Raw genomic sequence first — 20,878 nt, forward strand, 5'->3', positions numbered from 1 at the left:
TCCTCCTCTCACTTTGAACTCGTGACCCCTAGTAATTGAGTCCCCCAGTCTGGGGGGGAAAAAGCTTTTTGCTATCCATCCTATACCTGTCATGATTTTGTAGACCTCAATCAGGTCCCCCCTCAATCTCCGTCTTTCTAATGAAAATAATCCTAATCTACTCAACCTCTCTTCATAGCTAGCATCCTCCATACCAGGCAACATCCTGGTGAACCTCCTCTGCACCCTCTCCAAAGCATCCACATCCTTTTGGTAATGTGGCGACCAGAACTGCACGCAGTATTCCAAATGTGGCCAAGCAAAGTCCTATACAACTGCAACTGGTCCTCCTTGTCTGCACTCTAAAACTTTGCAAATCTGCAGAGTCTGGAAAGTCTGGTCACTCTTGAAGCCAGTTTGCCGTGTCATGTTTTAGCTGTGGTGAATTTTTGGCCAGTGGATTTTTTTTAATCTTTGCAATGTCTTCAGATCTTTTCCTGTGTTAGAGGTTTAATTTAAATGCAACATATTCTTTTTGTACTGATTGTATCAATGTATCTTTTTGCTGTCTCAATGTAGGTACCTGAATTGAAACCTGCCAAAAAGAATGTAACTGCTGCAGGCACAATTTTACTAAAGTATATTTTCTGTGTGAGAGCGATCTTGTGGCACCGTGGTAGTATTCCTACTTTGGGCTATGAGTCTGCAGCAGAGTTGTGTTATGACAACTTTGAAGATGTTGATTAGAAAATATCTATAAACTGCATGCAAATACCATAAAATTTCAAGCCATTTGATTGAAACAAATGAAATATTTTATACTCACTCTGTAATTGACCTTTTTTTGTTTAATGAGGCCTAATGACTCTATTCCGGAACGTGTAATAATACAACACGACCGAATTAAATTGCCGAAGTTGACCCCAGAACCTTATGGGTATTATACTTGTGCAGCAAGCAACATAGCTGGGACTGCGTCAGGATCCATTTATTTGTTTCCACGTAAGTATCTTTTATTCTGATTTACATACAAAGCAGCAGCAGGAATAGGCTGATGAGAGAGGTGCTGCTGGGCCTGCTGTGTTCATCCAGCCTCACATTTTGTTGTCTTGTAGCAGGAATAGGCTGTTTGGCTTCTCTTGCGTGCCCTGCAGTTCAATCATACCATAGCTCTCATGATTGATCCTAATTTCCACTTTTCTCCCAAAGCCTGATAACCTCTTAATTAGTCAAGAATAGATCTACCTCTGCCTTAAAAGTATTCAAGGACTCTGCCTATGGTAGAGAGTTCCAAACAGTCGTGACCCTCAGAAAATTATCCTCGGCTCCATCCTCAGTAGAGAAACCCCTTTTTTTAAACTCAGTCCCTGAGTTCTTGTCTCCCCTCAACTGTGCAAAATATGGGATATCTGTAAGCTCCATTGGTTTTTAAGCTCAGTTTCAAATTGAAAAAATAAACACATTTTGCCAGTAAAGGATGTCAAAATCTGAACAATTTACAACTGAAAAATTAAATTCTTACATTACAATGTTTCTGTACTTTGACTGTTGGTGTTAAGCTGATTTTTCTATATTATTGCAAAAGCCCAGTTGCAAAATTGTAATAATTTTGTATGGCAGCCTTTTCAAAAGAAGTTGATTTCATTTTTTTCAATAATGAATGCATGTTTAAACCTGGGAGTTCATTTTGGTGGTCACATTAGCCCATGTGATCAGAAAATTGGCTGAATGATGGGAGACAGAATGCAATGGCCAATGGATGTTTTCTGGGCTGGACAAGGACTTGTGTTCCTGATGCAGCCAGTCCCTGTTGCCACCAAAATCTAAAATCTCACCACGCTTTATGAATAAACTATTCTCAAATTCTCTATTTGATTTATTAGTAGTGTTCAACATTTGCAACTCTCTGGATTCATGCAGTTTTCCTGCATCTGCACTTTTTGAACTACTTCAGAAATCCAATCATCAAGCCTGTTGTTAATCTACATTTTCAAGGGACAGAAGTTCTAACCTGCTTAATCTTTACTGAGATAATAGGAATTGCAGATGCTGGAGAATCCGAGATAACAAGGTGTGGAGCTGGATGAACGCAGCAGGCCAAGCAGCATCTTAGGAACAGGAAGGCTGACGTTCTGGGCCTAGACCCATCAGAAATGGGGGAGGGGTAGAGGGTTCTGAAATAAATAGGGAGAGACGGGGTGGCGGATTGAAGATGGATAGAGGAGAAGATAGATGGAGAGGAGACAGACCAGTCAAAGAGGCAGGGATGGAGCCAGTAAAAGTGAGTGGAAGTAGGGAGGAGATAGGTCAGTCCAGGGAGGACAGACAGGTCAAGGGGGTGACACATCATTCTCTGACACTTCCACCATCAGCAATCTGACCCCACCACCAAAGATGATTTTCTCTCCCCACCCTTGTCTGCTTTCCGGAAGGACCACTCTCTCTGTGACTCTCTTGTCTGCTCCACACTCCCCTCCAGCCCCACCACATCCGGCACTTTTCCCTGCAACCGCAGGAAGTGCAACATCTGCCCCTACGTTACCTCCCTCACCCCCATCCAGGCCCCAAGAAGACTTTGCACATCAAGCAGAGGTTCACTTGCACATCTGCTAATGTGGTATACTGCATCCACTGTACCCGTTGCAGCCTCCTCTACATTGGGGAAACCAAGCGGTGGCTTGGGGACCGCTTTGCAGAACACCTCCGCTCGGTTTGCAATAAACAGCTGCACCTCCCAGTCGTGAACCATTTCAATTCCCCCTCCCATTCCTCAGACAACATGTCCATCCTGGGCCTCCTGCAGTGCTACAATGATGCCACCCGAAGGTTGCAGGAACAGCAACTCATATTCTGCTTGGGACCCTGCAGCCTGATGCGATCATTCTCGATTTCACAAGCTTCAAAATCTCCCCTCCCACCATCGCATCCCAAAACCAGCCCAGCTCTTGTTCTTCCTCTCACCTATCCCCTCCTTCCACCTCAAGCTGCACCCCCGTTTCCTACCTACTAACCACATCCCGCCCCCTTGACCTGTCCGCCCTCCCTGGACTGACCTATCTCCACCCTACCTACACTAACTTTTTACTGGCTGCATCCCCACCTCTTGAACTTGTCTGTCTCCTGTCCACTTATCGTTAATCTTTACTGATCCTGCATTCCACATGAAATAAAGGCCAACATACAGTTCGCCTTCCGACCTACTTACTGCACTTGTGTGCGTGCTTTCAGTGACTGGTGTACACAGATAGCCAACCCCATTTTGTACATCAACCTTTCCCAATCTGTCACCATTTAAATAATTTTCTAACAATGTGTTTTTCCTACCACAATATACTACATCACACTTATTTGCTATGTATTTGCCCCCTCTCAATTAAATCATCTTGTTGCTTCTTTACTTCCTCCTTACCACTCAGAATTCTTCCTAGTTTCCTCTTCTTTGCTGATGACACTGGAGGAGTGAAGTACAGAGTGTTGGGAATATTACATTTTATTTTGTCATCTGAATCATTGATGTGTATTGTGAACGGTTGGGACCAAGTAATGATCCCTCTGGTACCCACTAGACACTGCTTTCCACTCCAAGAAAGACCCATTTATTTATTTTGTTTTCTGCTAGCTATGCAATTTGCTATCTGTCAGTTCACAAATGAATGTAGCAAGAATGCAGAACTTTCATCATATCCCCATGTTGGGGGATCACTTGGCTCTGTCTGTAGCATGATGATTCAGATGTTTAGCAGATTGGAATCATGTGCTGTAGGCTTATCAGGTTGATGCTTCATTTTCAGATTCCTTGGTGCGTGATCCTGTTATAACTGCTTAGAACCAGGATTGTGATCTGGTGTGCTGCTGATAGATTCAGAGAATATGCCAGACCAGGAAGCCACAGATTGCAGTGTAATACAATACTGCTGCTGATGGCTCAAAATGCCTCATGGGTGCCTATTTGACCAATAGCCTTGTTCCCGATGTATTCTATTTAGCACAGTGTCAGTACCACACTACCCCCTAAGTTGCTTTATGCAGATATGTTGGAGCACCCATTGGTCCTTTGAAAAAAAATTGCAATAATGATTTACACTGATTACAATCTTTCTACAGTTCTAGCCAGTCATCTGATTGTCCTCCAGTTGTATCAAAATAAATGCACCGATGGAAGTCAATAAAGAACTCCTGTATCTCTATCTCTGTAGGTATCTCTCACCCTCTCTCTGTCCTATGAAAAGAAGCTGTTTGAAAACCTCTTTTTGATTGAGCTTTTGGTTATTCATTTGTCTTGGATCACAGCATTTATCCAAGCAGATCCTTTTGGATTCAAAGAACAAAGGAAATTACAGCACCGGAACAGGCCCTTCGGCCCTCCAAGCATGCGCCAATCGAGATTGTCTCTCTAACTTGTCATCTATTTTCTGAGGGTCTGTGTCCATTTGCTCCCCACCCATCCATGTACCTGTCCAGATATATCTAAAAGATTCCAACGTGTCTGTGTCTACCACCTCCGCTGGCAACGTGTTCCAGGCACCCACCACCCTCTGCGTGAAGAACTTTCCACGCATATCTCCCTTAAACCTTCCTCCTCTCACTTTGAACTCATGACCCCTAGTAATTGAGTCCCCGACTCTGCGAAATAGCTTCTTGCTATCCACCGTCTCTATACCCCTCATGATTTTGTAGACCTCAATCAAGTCCCCCCTCAATCTCGGTCTTTCTAATGAAAATAATCCTAATCTACTCAACCTCTCTTCATAGCTAGCACCCTCCATACCAGGCAATATCCTGGTGAACCTCCTCTGCACCCTTTCCAAACCATCCACATCCTTTTGGTAATGTGGCGACCAGAACTGTACACTGTACTCTAAATGTGGCCGAACCAAAGTCTTATACAACTGTAACATGACCTGCCAACTCTTGTACTCAGTACCCTGTCCGATGAAGGAACACATGCCGTATGCCGCCTTGACCATCCTATTGACCTGTGTTGCCACTTTCAGGGAACAATGGACCTGTACACCCAGATCTCTCTGTTCATCAATTTTCCCTAGGACTTTTCCATTTACTGTATAGTTTGCCCTTGAATTAGATCTTCCAAAATGCATCACTTCACGTTTGTCCGGATCGAACTCCATCTGCCATTTATCTGCCTAACTCTCCAGTCTATCTATATTCTGCTGTAATCTTTGACAGTCCCTTTCACTATCAGCTACTCCACCAATCTTAATGTCATCTGCAAACTTGCTGATCAGACCACCTACACCTTCCTCCAAATCATTTACGTACATCACGAACAACAGTGGTCCCAGCACAGATCCCTGTGGAACACTCGTCACAAGTCTCCAATTTGAGAAACTCTCTTCTATTACTACTCTGTCTCCTGTTGCCTAGACAGTTTTTTATCCATTTAGCTAGCACACCCTGGACCCCATGTGACTTCACGTTCTCCATCAGCCTGCCATGGGGAACCTTAGCAAATGCCTTACTGAAGTCCATATATATGACATCTACAGCCTTTCCCTCATCAATCAACCTTGTCACGTCCTCAAAGAATTCTATTAAGTTGGTAAGACATGACCTTCCCTGCACAAAACCATGTTGCCTATCACTCATAAGCCCATTTTCTTCCAAATGGGAATAGATCCTATCCCTCAGTATCTTGTCCAGTAGCTTCCCAACCACTGACGTCAGGCTCATCGGTCGATAATTACCTGGATTATCCTTGCTACCCTTCTTAAACAAGGGGACAACATTAGCAAGTCTCCAGTCCTCCTGACCTCACCCGTGTCTCAGGATGCTGCAAAGATATCTGTTAAGGCCCCGGCTATTTCCTCTCTCACTTCCCTCAATAACCTGGGATAGATTCCATCTGGACCATGGGAGTTGTCCACCTTAATGTCTTTTAGGATGTCCAACACTTCCTCCTTCTTTATGTCAGCTTGACCTAGAGTAATCAAACATCTCTCCCTAAACTCAACATCTGTCATGTCCCTCTCCTTGGTGAATACTAATGCAAAGTACTTGTCATGAATGTCACCCATTTTCTCTGACTCAGCGCATAACTTTCCTTCTTTGTCTTTAAGTGGGCCAATCCTTTCTCGAGTTACCCTCTTACTCTTTACATATGAATAAAAGGCTTTGGGATTTTCCTTAACCATGTTTGCCAGCAATATCTCATGTCCGCTCTTAGCCCTCTTGATCCCTCGTTTCAGATTCGCTCTACATTCCCCATATTCTTCCAAAGCTTCGTCTGTCTTCAGTCGCCTAGACCTCATGCGTCCTTCCTTTTTTGTTCTTGGCTAGTCTCACAATTTCACCAATCATCCATGGTTCCCTAATCTTGCCTTTTCTAATCCTCATTTTCACAGGAACATGTCTCTCTTGCACACTAATCAACCTCTCTTTAAAAGCCTCCCACATATCAAATGTGGATTTACCTTCAAACGGTTTCTCCCAGTCTACGTTCTCCAGATCCTGCCAAATCTTGGTATAGTTGGCCTTGCCGCAGTTTAGAACTCTTCTTTTAGGACCACTCCCATCCTTGTCCATGAATATTGTAAAACTTAAGGAATCGTGGTCGCTATTTCCAAAGTAGTCCCCTACTGTAGTTTCAACCACTTGGCCGGGTTCATTCCCCAACACCAGGTCCAGTATGGCCCCTTTCCGAGTTGGACTACATCACCGCCATCCTGTTTTTCCTACACCTTTACATTATCTGTTTACATACTTGTGCCTGTATTCAGTTAAATGTAATTAAGAGAAGGCTCGTCCATAGCAATTTGCTTAAATATGAACATTTCTTAAGTAATAATGAATGAGGAAAGAAAGAAGCATTTATTCAGTAAATTTTAAAAAATAAAAAAAAGTGAAGAAAAACCAAGAAGCTTCACTTCCTTCTGCCCAGAGAGACACCTTGATAGATGACTAGGCTGGAGGCCAAGGTTTTTCCTTGCGCTGTTCACTATCTCAATCCAAGGTGAAGGCCAGCGACTTGGAATGAAACTCAGTGCCTCATTCAGTGTAACAAAGAGCCAGGCACAGAAAAACAATTACAGAAAAACACATTGTGCCATCTTCGGCATGTACGTGACTTTTTCAAGGTCGTCCTGCTGTCGGATATCATCGACAATTTTAGCCCTTCAACCCATCCTAAATGTTTTCCTAATGCTGGCCCCTTGAATTCATCATCTGTATTTGTCTAATTGTTCCACTGAAGTACTTCAAGACATTTTTCTGCATTCATGGTGTTACAGACAAATCCACGTTAGCCAAACCAATCACGCTTTATATCTCTATATTTGCATACAGCAAAATTAACACCTTCAAGGATCCTCAAAATTGCCCCCCATGGTTTCTAACCAGACTTCTCATAAACCAATCCCAGACCCTACAATTAATGAGTTCCAGACACCAGTTTATTACTTAAACAAAAGACTTACAACAGAGTAATCTTAATTGACCTGTGCATCAAACCCAAAACCTTTGTTTTCAACCCCAATCACAAGACAGGCAAACGAACAGTCTCAGTTAAGGGATAAATAAAAACAAATACCAAAACCAAATTATTTAAGTTGTTTTCACAATGTTTTGTTCCAAAGGCGTAAGTGTTCCTTTATTGAATTTCGGAAGATGTTTAGAGTTGTACAGCACGGAAACAGACCTTTTGCTCCATCTTATCCATGCTTCCTAGATATCCTAAATGAATCGAGTCCCATTTGCCAGCATTTGGCACATGTCCCTCTAAACCCTTCCTATTCATATACCCATGCAGATGCCTTTTAAATGTTGTAATTGTACCACTTCCTCTGGCAGTCCAATTCATACATGTACCACCCTCTGCATGAAATAGTTGCCCTTTGGATCCACTTTAAATCTTTCCCGTCTCATCTTAAACGTCTGCCCTCTAGTTTTGGACTTCCGTACCCTGAGAAAAAGACATTTGCTCCTCACCCTATCCAAATGCCCTTAATGATTATACAAGACTCGATAAGGTCACCCCTCAGCCTCTGACATTCCAGAGAAAATAGCCCCAACCTGCTCAGCCTGTCACTGTGTCTCAAATGTTCCAACCATGGTAACATCCTTGTAAATCTTTTCTGCACCCTTTCAAGTTTAACATCTTTCCTTGAGCAGAGAGGCCAGTAATGAATGCAGTATTCCAAAAGTGGCCGAACCAATGTTCTGTACAGACGTAACAATGACATCCCAACTTCGGTATTCAGTGTACTGACTGAAAAAAAACATGCACACCAAATGCCTCTTTTCCTGTTCTGTCAACATACGATTCCATCTTTATGTAACTATGAACCTGCACCCAAGGTCTCGCTGTTCGGCAACACTTTGCAGGACCCTACCATGAAGTGTGTAAATCCTGGCCGAACCTTCCTTGCCAAATGCAGCACCTCTCATTTATCTAAATTGGTTTTCACCCAGACTTTTGAAAAACCGATTCCACTCCTTGGCCCATCTGATCGATGTCCTGTTGTACTCTGAGATAACCGTCTTCACTGTCTACTACACCACCAATTTTGATGCCATCCCCCCAACACCAGTCCTTGGAGTTGTGAACTGGGAATGGTGAGCTAAAGCTGACTTTTGGTCTATGAGTGGTCAGCTTGTGGGAAATGGAAAATAGATCAAATAAGCTTTTGTTTATTCACAAGGCCACAACTGGAAGTTAACTGCAGACTGCTGGACACTAGCTTCCAGTCTGAAAAACAACCTCCACCACCACCTTCTGTCTCCTACCTGCGAGCCAATTTTGTATCCAAATGGCTAGCTCTCCCTGGATTCCATGTGATCTAACCTTGCTAACCAGTCTACCATGCAGAACCTTGTTGAAAGCCTTGCTGAAGTCCATATAGATTACATTCAGCACTCTTCCTTCATTAATCTTCTTTGTCACTTCAAAAAACTCAGTCAAGTTCGTGAGACATGATTCCCCACATTAAAAAGTTCTGTTCACTATTCCTCATCAGTCCTTGTTTTTCCAATGATCACGATCACCTTTTCAGTTCACTGTGAGAAAGACACTAATATTGATAATTTGGTTTCCTATTCTCTGCTCATGGGAGGAAAGGAGGGAAGCTTTTGAATCTTCATGCTGTAGCATCAACAGCCAGATTCTGTTTTTACAATAAAACTTAGTCCAAAATTCATTTCAAACTCAGACCATTCCCCAACAGAATGACTGTCTCCTCCTTGAGGTCACATCTACCATTCAATATCTACTATCTTCCAGACATGTCTGAACCAAAACCCAGGTTTTTACCTCATTAATAACCCAACTTCTGCTGTCTGTTTAAACATGATGCTCTTTCCCAGTGACCAAGTGTCTGCAGAATCTCAACCAGGAAACAACCTGCAATTAACTTCCAGATGTGGCCTTATGAAAAATCAAAATCTTGTTTAAGATAACAAAGTGTGAAGCTGGATGAACACAGCAGGACCAGCAGCATCTCAGGAGCACAAAAGCTGACGTTTCGGGCCTCGACCCTTCATCTCCGAAATGTCAGCCTTTGTGCTCCTGAAATGCTGCGTGGCCTGCTGTGTTCATCCAGCTTCACACTTTGTTATCTTGGATTCTCCAGCATCTGCAGTTCCCATTATCCTTGATCCAAAATCTTGCTTAGTCTGTTTTTCTTTTCTCACAAGCTGTTACTCACCTTTAGCTCACCATTTCCAGCTCACGGCTCCAAGTCAATACTGATGCAGGAATGAAATAAAAACCTTTAAAAAAATTAGTGAGCATTTCTATGATGGTGCTATGTTGTTGTTGGTATCACATGACAGAAATGTTTCATGCATTCAGTTGCAGATGATCAGAAGGAACGTCATTACATGGTGCCCTTTATCGTCATAATCCTGATGCTCATAATTCTGCTCAGCACTTTTGGCTATTTTTATCAAAGATTAAGAAGGAAAAATCAACAAAGAAGCATTGGCAAAGAAACATCCTCAAAAATGTAAGTATTTTCATCAAATACATACTTTGTGTTCAATATGTTGACATTATTTTCTTGGTGGTGGTTGACATGCTTCAGTCTGGTTTCTTTGCTGTCCACACAACCAGAACTCTGTCTGGTCAAAATCACTAATGGGTAAGACAGCAAACTATCCTTGCTTATTCTATTAAATCTGTTTTTGTCTTTAAACACTTTTCTCTTCAGTGCCTGTCTTCCAAGTTCCACCTCTGTGGCACTCCCTCCAGATACCAGATTATTTTGAACCAACTGAACATTTTCTCTCTTTCTGGTGACTCATCACTTGCCTCATTCACCTCTGACAGATACATACTTAAGGATTTAGCTAGCTCACTCATTAATAGTGCCATTCTTAGAACCACTCTTTGTGACTGCCATTGCAGTTCCAAAATACATTCTAAATCCACACAACCATTAATCCTCATCCAAATGGAAGAATATTGATTCATCAGTTTATGGAGGAATTACGTGATAGTTATCAGGTTTTCTTGACCATAGTTGACTTACTATAAGAATTCATGACGTCCAAGTCAAATTTTGAACTCCCATGACCACCCGTTCTCAAAAGCGTACCACTGAGCTGTATGGTTTATGTTGTTACAAGGCTTGTGGCTCAGCTTCTACACTGTGCAGTGGGGGACGTCAGTCCTTGTCTCTTCTGCCAGGTTGCGGCCTGTAATGCTTTACCTTTATGTATGGCTAACAGCTGACTGACTCTGGTGTTTACATTATTCTACATAACATTATTCTGTATAAGTATATCTCTGACTAATGCAGACACCTGTATTCTTTATTGTGGTGTCTTGAACGTGATTGTCAATATCATTGCTATTTAAAACCACATCTCACCATTCAGTCTTTTTAGAAGCAAAGACCTATTTTGACACTGAGAATTTCCTCATTGTATTGATGTACTACCACTGTGCTAAATAAGACTAAATTAGGATCTGTCCAGCTGTTCAGAACTGGCCCCTCTGCAGAGGCAGAATTGTATTTAACCACAGTCTACAACACCATTCCAGCATAATTGTTGTTATTCTCTCACTGCATGTCAGACTCACCGGCTAGGTCAGTGTTTACTGTTGTTTCCTAATTGCCCTTATTGAAATGGTAGTGGGCCACCTTGGTGAACCACTGCATTCTATGTGGTGTAAGTACAGCTATAGCGCTATGAGGAAGGGAGTTCCAGGATGTTGCTGAATCCTGTATCTTGTATTGGCTGTGCTCAGGACACCTTCCCAAATTAATGAAGCAGGCTAGATTTTACCGTTCCAAATCTAGTGAATTTGAAGGGGGTGATGCTCACACAATCCAGCTTGTGACCTGCCAACCATCTGCCATTCAGCTTCAACCTTAATCATATTTCCAGGACGTAATGATGAGTTGAGACTGTTCTGTGACCAATTAATACCCACTTAATGAACAAACAAAGAACAAAGAAAATTACAGCACGGGGACAGGCCCTTTGGCCCTCCAAGCTTGTACCAATCGAGATTGTCTGTCTAACCTGTCATCTATTTTCTAAGGGTCTGTGTCCATTTGCTCCCCACCCATCCATGTACCTGTCCAGATATATCTTAAAAGACGCTAACATGTCTGCATCTACCACCTCCGCTGGCAACACGTTCCAGGCACCCACCACCCTCTGCGTGAAGAGCTTTCCACGCATATCTCCCTTAAACCTTCCTCCTCTCACTTTGAACTCATGACCCCAGTAATTAAGTCCCGCATTCTGGGGGAAAAAGTTTCTTGCTATCCACCCTGTCTATACTCCTCATGATTTTGTAGACCTCAATCAAGTCCCCCCTCAATCTCCGTCTTTCTAATGAAAATAATCCTCATCTACTCAACCTCTCTTCATAGCTAGCACCCTCCATACCAGGCAATATCCTGGTGAACCTCCTCTGCACCCTCTGCAAAGCATCCACATCCTTTTGGTAATGTGGCGACCAGAACTGTACACTGTACTCTAAATGTGGCCAAACCAAAGTCTTATACAACTGTAACATGACCTGCCAACAGTTGTACTCAATACCCCATCTGATGAAGGAAAGCATGCCGTATGCTTTCTTGACCACCCTATTGACCTGCGTTGCCACCTTCAGGGAACAATGGACCTGAACACCCAGATCTCTCTGTTCATCAATTTTCCCTAGGACTTTTCCATTTACTGTATGGTTCGCCCTTGAATTAGATCTTCCAAAATGCATCACTTTGCGTTTTTCCGGATTGAACTCCATCTGCCATTTATCTGCCTAACTCTCCAGTCTATCTGTGTTCTGCTGTAATCTCTGACAGTCCCTTTCACTATCTGCTACTCCACCCATCTTAGTGTCATCTGCAAACTTGCTGATCAGACCACCTACACCTTCCTCCAAATCATTTACGTATATCACGAACAACAGTGGTCCCAGCACAGATTCCTGTGGAACACCATTAGTCACAAGTCTCCAATTTGAGAAACTCTCTTCTATGACTACTCTGTCTCCTGTTGCCTAGACAGTTTTTTTAATCCATCTAGCTAGCACACCCTGGACCCCATGTGACTTCATTTTCTCCATTAGCCTGCCATGGGGAACCTTAGCAAACGTCTTACTGAAGTCCATATATATGACATCTACAGCCTTTCCCTCATCAATCAACCTTGTCACGTCCTCAAAGAATTCTATTAAGTTGGTAAGACATGACCTTCCCTGCACAAAACCATGTTGCCTATCACTCATAAGCCCATTTTCTTCCAAACGGGAATAGATCCTATCCCTCAGTATCTTGTCCAGTAGCTTCCCAGCCACTGACGTCAGGCTCACCAGTTGATAATTACCTGGATTATCCTTGCTGCCCTTCTTAAACAAGGACAACAATTAGCAAGTCTCCAGTCCTCCAGGACCTCACCCGTGTCTCAGGATGCTGCAAAGATATCTGTTAAGGCTTCGGCTATTTCCTCTCTCGCTTCCCTCAATAACCTGGGATAGATCCCATCCGGATGAGGGTACTTGTCCACCTTAATGTCTTTTAGGATGTCCAACACTTCCTCCTTCTTTATGTCAGCTTGACCTAGAGTAATCAAACATCTATCCCTAACCTCAACGTCTGTCATGTCCCTCTCGTTGGTGAATACTGATGCAAAGTACTCGTCATGAATGTCACCCATTTTCTCTGACTCAGCGCATAACTTTCCTTCTTTGTCCTTAAGTGGGCCAATCCTTTCTCGAGTTACCCCCTTACTCTTTATATATGAATAAAAGGCTTTGGGATTTTCCTTAACCATGTTTGCCAGCAATATCTCATGTCCTCTCTTAGCCCTCTTGATCCCTCGTTTCAGATTCGCTCTACATTCCCCATATTCTTCCAAAGCTTCGTCTGTCTTCAGTCGCCTAGACCTCATGCATCCTTCCTTTTTCCTCTTGGCTAGTCTCACAATTTCACCAATCATCCATGGGTCCCTAATCTTGCCTTTTCTATTCCTCATTTTCACAGGAACATGCCTCTCCTGCACACTAATCAACCTCTCTTTAAAAGCCTCCCACATATCAAATGTGGATTTACCTTCAAACGGTTCCTCCCAGTCTACGTTCTCCAGATCCTGCCGAATCTTGGTATAGTTGGCCTTCCCGCAGTTTAGAACTTTTCCTTTAGGACCACTCCCATCCTTGTCCATGAATATTGTAAAACTTAAGGAATCGTGATCGCTTTTTCCAAAGTAGCCCCCTACTGTAGTTTCAACCACTTGGCCGGGTTCATTCCCCAACACCAGGTCCAGTATGGCCCCTTTCCAAGTTAGACTACATACATACTGCTCTAGAAAACCTTCCCGGACACACCTCACAAATTCTGCTCCATCTTGACCCCTAACACTGAGTTAATCCCAGTCAATTAGGAAAATTAATATTTCCCATCACCCCCACCCTGTTTCTCCTACACCTTTCCATTATCTGTCTACATATTTGTACCTCTATCCCACGCTTGCTGTTGGGAGGCCTGTAGTACAGTCCCAACATTGTTACTGTATCCTTCCTATTTCTGAGTTCTACTCACATTGCCTCACTGCTTGAGTCTTCCTTGGGGCCCTCCTTCAGTGCGGCTGTGACATCGTCTTTGACCATTACTGCAACTCCTCCACTCCTTTTACCTCCCTCTCTATCCCGCCTGAAGCAGCAATTTCCTGGGACAACTAGTTGCCAATCATGCCCTTCCCTCAACCAAGTCTCAGTAATAGCAATAACATCATACTTCCAGGTACTGATCCAAGCCCTAAGCTCATCTGCCTTATCTACTACACTTCTCACAGTGAAATAAATGCACCTCAGACCACCTGTCCCTTTGTGTTCATCACCTGCTCCCCACCTACTATTCCCTTTAGTCACACTGACTTCATTATCTAGCTCCCTACAGGCTTTCGTTACAACCTCCTTTCTGTCCAAAATTTGGATCCCAACCCTCCCACATTAGTTTAAAGCCTCCCCCACAGCATTAGCAAGAGCACCCCCAAGGACAATGGTTCCAGTCCGGCCCAGGTGTGGACCGTCCAATTTGTAATAGTCCCACCTTCCCCAGAACTGGTTCCAATGTCCCAAAAATCTGAACCCCTCCCTCCTGCACCATCTCTCAAGCCACGCATTCATCCTGGCTATTCTTTCATTTCTGCACTGACTAGCACGTGGCACTGGTAGCAATCCTGAGATTACTGCCTTTGAGGTCCTACTTTTTAACTTGGCTCCTAACTCCCTAAATTCTGCTTGTAGGATCTCATCCCTTTTTCTGTCTATGTCATTGGTGCCTATATGCACCACGACACCCTCCCCCTTCAGAATGTTCTGCAGCCAATCTGAGTCATCCCTGACCCATGCACCTGGGAGGCAACATAACATTCGGGAGTCTCGTTTTCGACCGCTGAACTGCCTATCTACTCCCCTTACAATTGAATCCACAATGACTTAACCTGTGCTCTTTCTCCCACAACAAATGGAGTTTCATGTTGTTTGGGAAGTTTCACAACTTTACAAGCAGAGGGCACCTCCTTTAGAAGTTCCCTGTGGTATCCAGCCCCAACAAGATGATCCTCACCCATTTACTGCCAACCCCCGGTACCTCAAACCTGGCTTTTAAGATCCCTCAGCTCCCTTGCCAGGACTGGAAGCCTGGCCATGCTGATAGCTCTAGCAATAAGAATTTGCCCTATAAAGTCATTATAGCAAAGGCCATGCAATTAAAGCTGCTGAAGTGTCAGAATTTGCTAACAGCATGAGTTATTGGTGGGGCATTACAGGCAGTGGCAGATCCTGAGAAAATCTAAGAGCATCAGCAATTGAACAGCTTAAATGTATTGATATAAATTCATAGGGCGATTGTAATCTTCATTTGCTGATATGTACACTACATGAAGCATCATCTGCAGTGGACACTGTATTGGAAAACTTATCTTGATGCTTTTGGGAATGCCTTGTTTTCCCGCTTGGGTCTAACCTGTTTGTCTGTTCAACAGATCAGGTCCAACATTAGACACTTCTGGAAGGTAGAAGATTTAAGTAGCCTCTCTTTCTTCTGTTGTCCACTTTGTATCAGTGTTAATATTCTACTCAATGTGTAAGTGTTTCTCCAGTCTAAATTTTCCAATGCTTCTCAGCATGCTTTTCACATCCCTGATTTCATTACCGACTGATATACATTTTATCTTCCTGTTGAATGGAAACAGGATCTTTGTAATTTGCAAATTGTCTGTCTTGAACTTCTATGTGGAATCTCTGTATCATTAGGCATTCTGTGGCGGGTGGCTAAAATACTAAATTGGAGTAAAATATGTGGTTAATGTTGCAGATTTTAGTTATCATGCTTGTAATGTTTTTTTTTCTCCAATAGGATGCCTTCACGAAGTTCCTGTGACCCCAGAACACAACATTCTGAGGTAAAAACAGAGATACTCAAAATGTTGAAGCCATGAGTTCAATATTTTCACCTTCAGACATAATGCTGCCAAATTTGTTAGGAAATTAGAGAATCCATTGATGTTCCCAACAGCTCTTTTGCTCCCAGTAGGGGTAACTCTAACGTGGGCTCATGAAGTTACTAGCATTCCTTGGATCTTTCAACCTTCTTTTGAAATTCTGTGCATTCTGGAAAGTTACTTGCAGACTGGAATGTGAACCCATATAATTTAAGAATGAAGGGAGAGAGAAAATGGAGAACTACCAACTTGTGTGACTTCAGTTTTAGGGAAAATGTTTAACATATGATAAAAATGTGATAACTAGAGACTTAAAGAATACTAATATTATTAGGCAGTGTCGGTCAGAATTTATGGAAGGGAGAGCATGTTTACCATTTTGTTGAAGGTTTGTGGGAATGTTACTTGTAACATAGATGAAGGAGAACCTGCAGATGTAGGGTGTTTGAATTTTCAGAAGGCAAAAGTTTAGGAAATAAAACTGGAGCACAATGAGTGAGGGGTAATACGCTCATATAGATTGAAAATTGATTAAACATAAATTAGAGAGTAGTAACAAACGGATAATTCTCAAAGTGGTTGTAACTCGTGGGACAGGTGAAATGTCAGTGCTGGGGTCACATCTGTCACAATCTGTACAAATGATTTGAATGTGTAGATCAATACAATATTTACAAATTTGCTGAACACACAAAAATAGGTGTATGTTGTTCAAAGGATACAAGGTGGCTCAAACGAGTTGGACAGGTGAAGTGCCATAACATTGCGGCTAAAATCTTATGTGAAAACGTGTGAAGCTGTTCAATTTAGTAGAAATAAAACAAAGATAAAATAGAACATAGAACATTACAGCACAGTACAGGCCCTTCGGCCCTCGATGTTGTGCCGACCTGTCATACCGATCTCAAGCCAATCTAACCTACACTATTCCATGTACGTCCATATGCTTATCCAATGACGACTTAAATGTACCGAAAGTTGGCGAATCTACTACCGTTGCAGGCAAAGCGTTCCATTCCCTTACTACTCTCTGAGTAAAGAAACTACCTCTGACATCTGTCCTATATCTTTCACCCCTCAATTTAAAGCTATGCCCCCTCGTGCTCGCCGTCACCATCCTAGGAAAAAGGCTCTCCCTATCCACCCTATCTAACCCTCTGATTATTTTATATGTTTCAATTAAGTCACCTCTCAACCTTCTCTCTAATGAAAACAGCTTCAAGTCCCTCAGCCTTTCCTCGTAAGACCTTCCCTCCATACCAGGCAACATCCTAGTAAATCTCCTCTGCACCCTTTCCAAAGCTTCCACATCCTTCTTATAATGCGGTGACCAGAACTGTACACAATACTCCAAGTGCGACCGCACCAGAGTTTTGTACAGCTTCACCATAACCTCTTGGATCCGGAACTCGATCCCTCTATTAATAAAAGCTAAAACACTGTATGCCTTCTTAACAGCCCTGTCAACCTGGGTGGCAACTTTCAAGGATCTGTGTACATTGACACCGAGATCTCTCTGCTTATCTACACTACTAAGAATCTTACCATTAGCCCTGTACTTTGCCTTCTGGTTACTCCTACCAAAGTGCATCACCTCACACTTGTCTGCATTAAACTCCATTTGCCACCTCTCAGCCCAACTCTGCAGCTTATCTATGTCTCTCTGCAACCTACAGCATCCTTCGTCACTGTCCACAACTCCACCGACCTTAGTGTCGTCTGCAAATTTACTAACCCATCCTTCTACGCCCTCATCCAGGTCATTTATAAAAATGACAAACAGCAGTGGACCCAACACCGACCCTTGCAGTACACCACGAGTAACTGGTCTCCAGGATGAACATTTCCCATCAACTACCACCCTCTGTCTTCTTTCAGCAAGCCAATTTCCGATCCAAACTGCTATATCTCCCACAATTCCATTCCTCCGCATTTTGTACAAATATTTTTTAACTGGTGAGAGATTAGGATTTGCCGATGTGTAAAGGGACCTGGGTGCCCTTTTGTGACTCTCTAGAGGACAACGTGTAGGTGCAGCAACTAATAAAGAAGTCAAAGGTATGTTAGCCTTCATTGCAAGAGTATTATGTGCAGGAGTAAATTGGTGCTATTGTTTTGGACCCTGCTGAGATCACACCTGGAATATTGTGTACAGTTTGTGTATCCCTCTCTAAGGATGGAGATACTTGTTGTAGAGGGAGTTCATCAGGAGTTCACTGGACTAATCCCTAGGCTAGTGGGATTGTCATATGAGGAGAGATTAATGAAACTGTATTCTGTAGAATTTTGAAGAATGAGGAATTCCTTCACCCAGAAGGTGGTGAATCTTTGTAATTCTCTGTCAAAGAGGACTATGAAAGCTTGATCATTTAGCACGTTCAACCCAGAAAGTTTGGAATGCCTAGATGGCACCAAGGGACAAGCGCAAAAGTGGTGCTGAGGTAGAAAATCAGTCATATTCGAATTGAATGGTCCAATTAAATAGATGGGCTGTATGGCCCACTGTTCCTATGTTCCAATGTTACAATGATTGTGTGATGATGATGATAACAGGATAGCTGATTATGTGTCATCCAGTAATGATGTTAGTATTTATTATCTTGTGATTTTGGATCAGTGGCTGTTGTTAGAAAAGTTTTGGAAGCCAGAAATGAATCATGAGCACATTGGCAGGGGTGTTCAAGGGCAGGAAAGAGAAGAAATTGGGGATGCGTGTTGGCAGGATCTTTAATTAAAACTCATTGAAATTACTGATAACTGATTCCAGCCCTGTTTTCCATTCATCTACCAATGGGAACAATCCTTCATTATTTTGCCGAATTCAGATTCCAAAGTTTCACTTGCCGTATTAATCAGTGTTACTGTTTTCACTGTAAGATAATAAAATGTGAGGCTGGATGAACACAGCAGGCCAAGCAGCATCTCAGGAGCACAAAAGCTGACGTTTCGGGCCTAGACCCTTCATCAGAGAGGGGGATGGGGAGAGGGAACAGGAATAATTAGGGAGAGAGGGGGAGGCGGACCGAAGATGGAGAGAAAAGAAGATAGGTGGAGAGAGTATAGGTGGGGAGGTAGGGAGGGGATAGGTCAGTCCAGGGAAGACGGACAGGTCAAGGAGGTGGGATGAGGTTAGTAGGTAGATGGGGGTGCGGCTTGGGGTGGGAGGAAGGGATGGGTGAGAGGAAGAACCGGTTAGGGAGGCAGAGACAGGTTGGACTGGTTTTGGGATGCAGTGGGTGGAGGGGAAGAGCTGGGCTGGTTGTGTGGTGCAGTGGAGGGAGGGGACGAACTGGGCTGGTTTAGGGATGCAGTAGGGGAAGGGGAGATTTTGAAACTGGTGAAGTGCACATTGATACCATATGGCTGCAGGGTTCCCAGGCGGAATATGAGTTGCTGATCCTGCAACCTTCGGGTGGCATCATTGTGGCAGTGCAGGAGGCCCATGATGGACATGTCATCTAGAGAATGGGAGGGGGAGTGGAAATGGTTTGCGACAGGGAGGTGCAGTTGTTTGTTGCGAACTGAGCGGAGGTGTTCTGCAAAGCGGTCCCCAAGCCTCTGCTTGGTTTCCCCAATGTAGAGGAAGCCACACCGGGTACAGTGGATGCAGTATACCACATTAGCAGATGTGCAGGTGAACCTCTGCTTAATGTGGAATGTCATCTTGGGGCCTGGGATAGGGGTGAGGGTGGAGGTGTGGGGACAAGTGTAGCATTTCCTGCGGTTGCAGGGGAAGGTGCCGGGTGTGGTGGGGTTGGAGGGCAGTGTGGAGCGAACAAGGGAGTCACGGAGAGAGTGGTCTCTCCGGAAAGCAGACAGGGGTGGGGATGGAAAAATGTCTTGGGTGGTGGGGTCAGATTGTAAATGGCGGAAGTGTCGGAGGATGATGCGTTGTATCCGGAGGTCGGTAGGGTGGTGTGTGAGAACGAGGGGGATCCTCTTAGGGCGGTTGTGGCGGGGGCGGGGTGTGAGGGATGTGTTGCGGGAAATACGGGAGTCGCGGTCAAGGGCGTTCTCGATCACTGTGGGGGGAAAGTTGCGGTCCTTGAAGAACTTGGACATCTGGGATGTGCGGGAGTGGAATGTCTTATCGTGGGAGCAGATGTGGCGGAGGCGGAGGAATTGGGAAGAGGGGATGGAATTTTTGCAGGAGGGTGGGTGGGAGGAGGTGTATTCTAGGTAGCTGTGGGAGTCGGTGGGCTTGAAATGGACATCAGTTACAAGCTGGTTGCCTGAGATGGAGACTGAGTGGTCCAGGAAGGTGAGGGATGTGCTGGAGATGGCCCAGGTGAACTGAAGGTTGGGGTGGAAGGTGTTGGTGAAGTGGATGAACTGTTCGAGCTCCTCTGGGGAGCAAGAGGCGGCGCCGATACAGTCATCAATGGACCGGAGGAAGAGGTGGGGTTTGGGGCCTGTGTAGGTGTGGAAGAGGGACTGTTCCACGTAACCTACAAAGAGGCAGGCATAGCTGGGGCCCATGCGGGTGCCCATGGCCACCCCCTTAGTCTGTAGGAAGTGGGAGGAGTCAAAAGAGAAGTTGTTGAGTGTGAGGATGAGTTCAACTAGGCGGATGAGGGTGTCGGTGGAGGGGGACTGGTCGGGCCTGCGGGACAGGAAGAAGCGGAGGGCCTTGAGGCCATCTCCATGCGGAATGCAGGTGTACAGGGACTGGACGTCCATGGTGAATATGAGGTGTTGGGGGCCAGGGAATTGGAAGTCCTGGAGGAGGTGGAGGGCGTGGGTGGTGTCACGGACGTAGGTGGGGAGTTCCTGGACCAAAGGGGAGAAAATGGAGTCCAGATAGGTGGAGATGAGTTCGGTGGGGCAGGAGCAGGCTGAGACGATGGGTCGACCAGGGCAGGCAGGTTTGTGGATTTTGGGAAGGAGATAGAAACGGGCCGTGCGGGGCTGGGGAACAATGAGGTTGGAGGCTGTGGGTGGGAGGTCCCCTGAGGTGATGAGGTCGTGAATGGTGTTGGAG

The 20,878-nt window shown here is 44.2% G+C and overlaps 1 protein-coding gene across 4 annotated transcripts in view; it reads left to right on the forward strand.

The window, feature by feature from the left end:
- Window positions 1–20,878, forward strand: part of LOC125453455 (nectin-3-like) — a 44,059-nt gene that overhangs the window by 20,856 nt on the left and 2,325 nt on the right. For 2 of the 4 annotated variants that reach the window (XM_059646427.1, XM_059646428.1), the window contains exons 5-7: window positions 836–981; window positions 9,785–9,938; window positions 15,813–15,858. In XM_059646427.1, coding sequence (XP_059502410.1) covers window positions 836–981; window positions 9,785–9,938; window positions 15,813–15,858 — 346 coding nt within the window. Of the gene's footprint in view, window positions 1–835; window positions 982–4,083; window positions 4,172–9,784; window positions 9,939–15,812; window positions 15,859–20,878 lie in introns of those variants that run through there. The other 2 variants (XM_059646429.1, XM_059646430.1) reach the window with 2 other exon arrangements.

The sequence above is a fragment of the Stegostoma tigrinum genome, chromosome 6 (genome assembly GCF_030684315.1).
Source record: "Stegostoma tigrinum isolate sSteTig4 chromosome 6, sSteTig4.hap1, whole genome shotgun sequence".
Taxonomy (NCBI): Eukaryota; Metazoa; Chordata; class Chondrichthyes; order Orectolobiformes; family Stegostomatidae; genus Stegostoma; species Stegostoma tigrinum.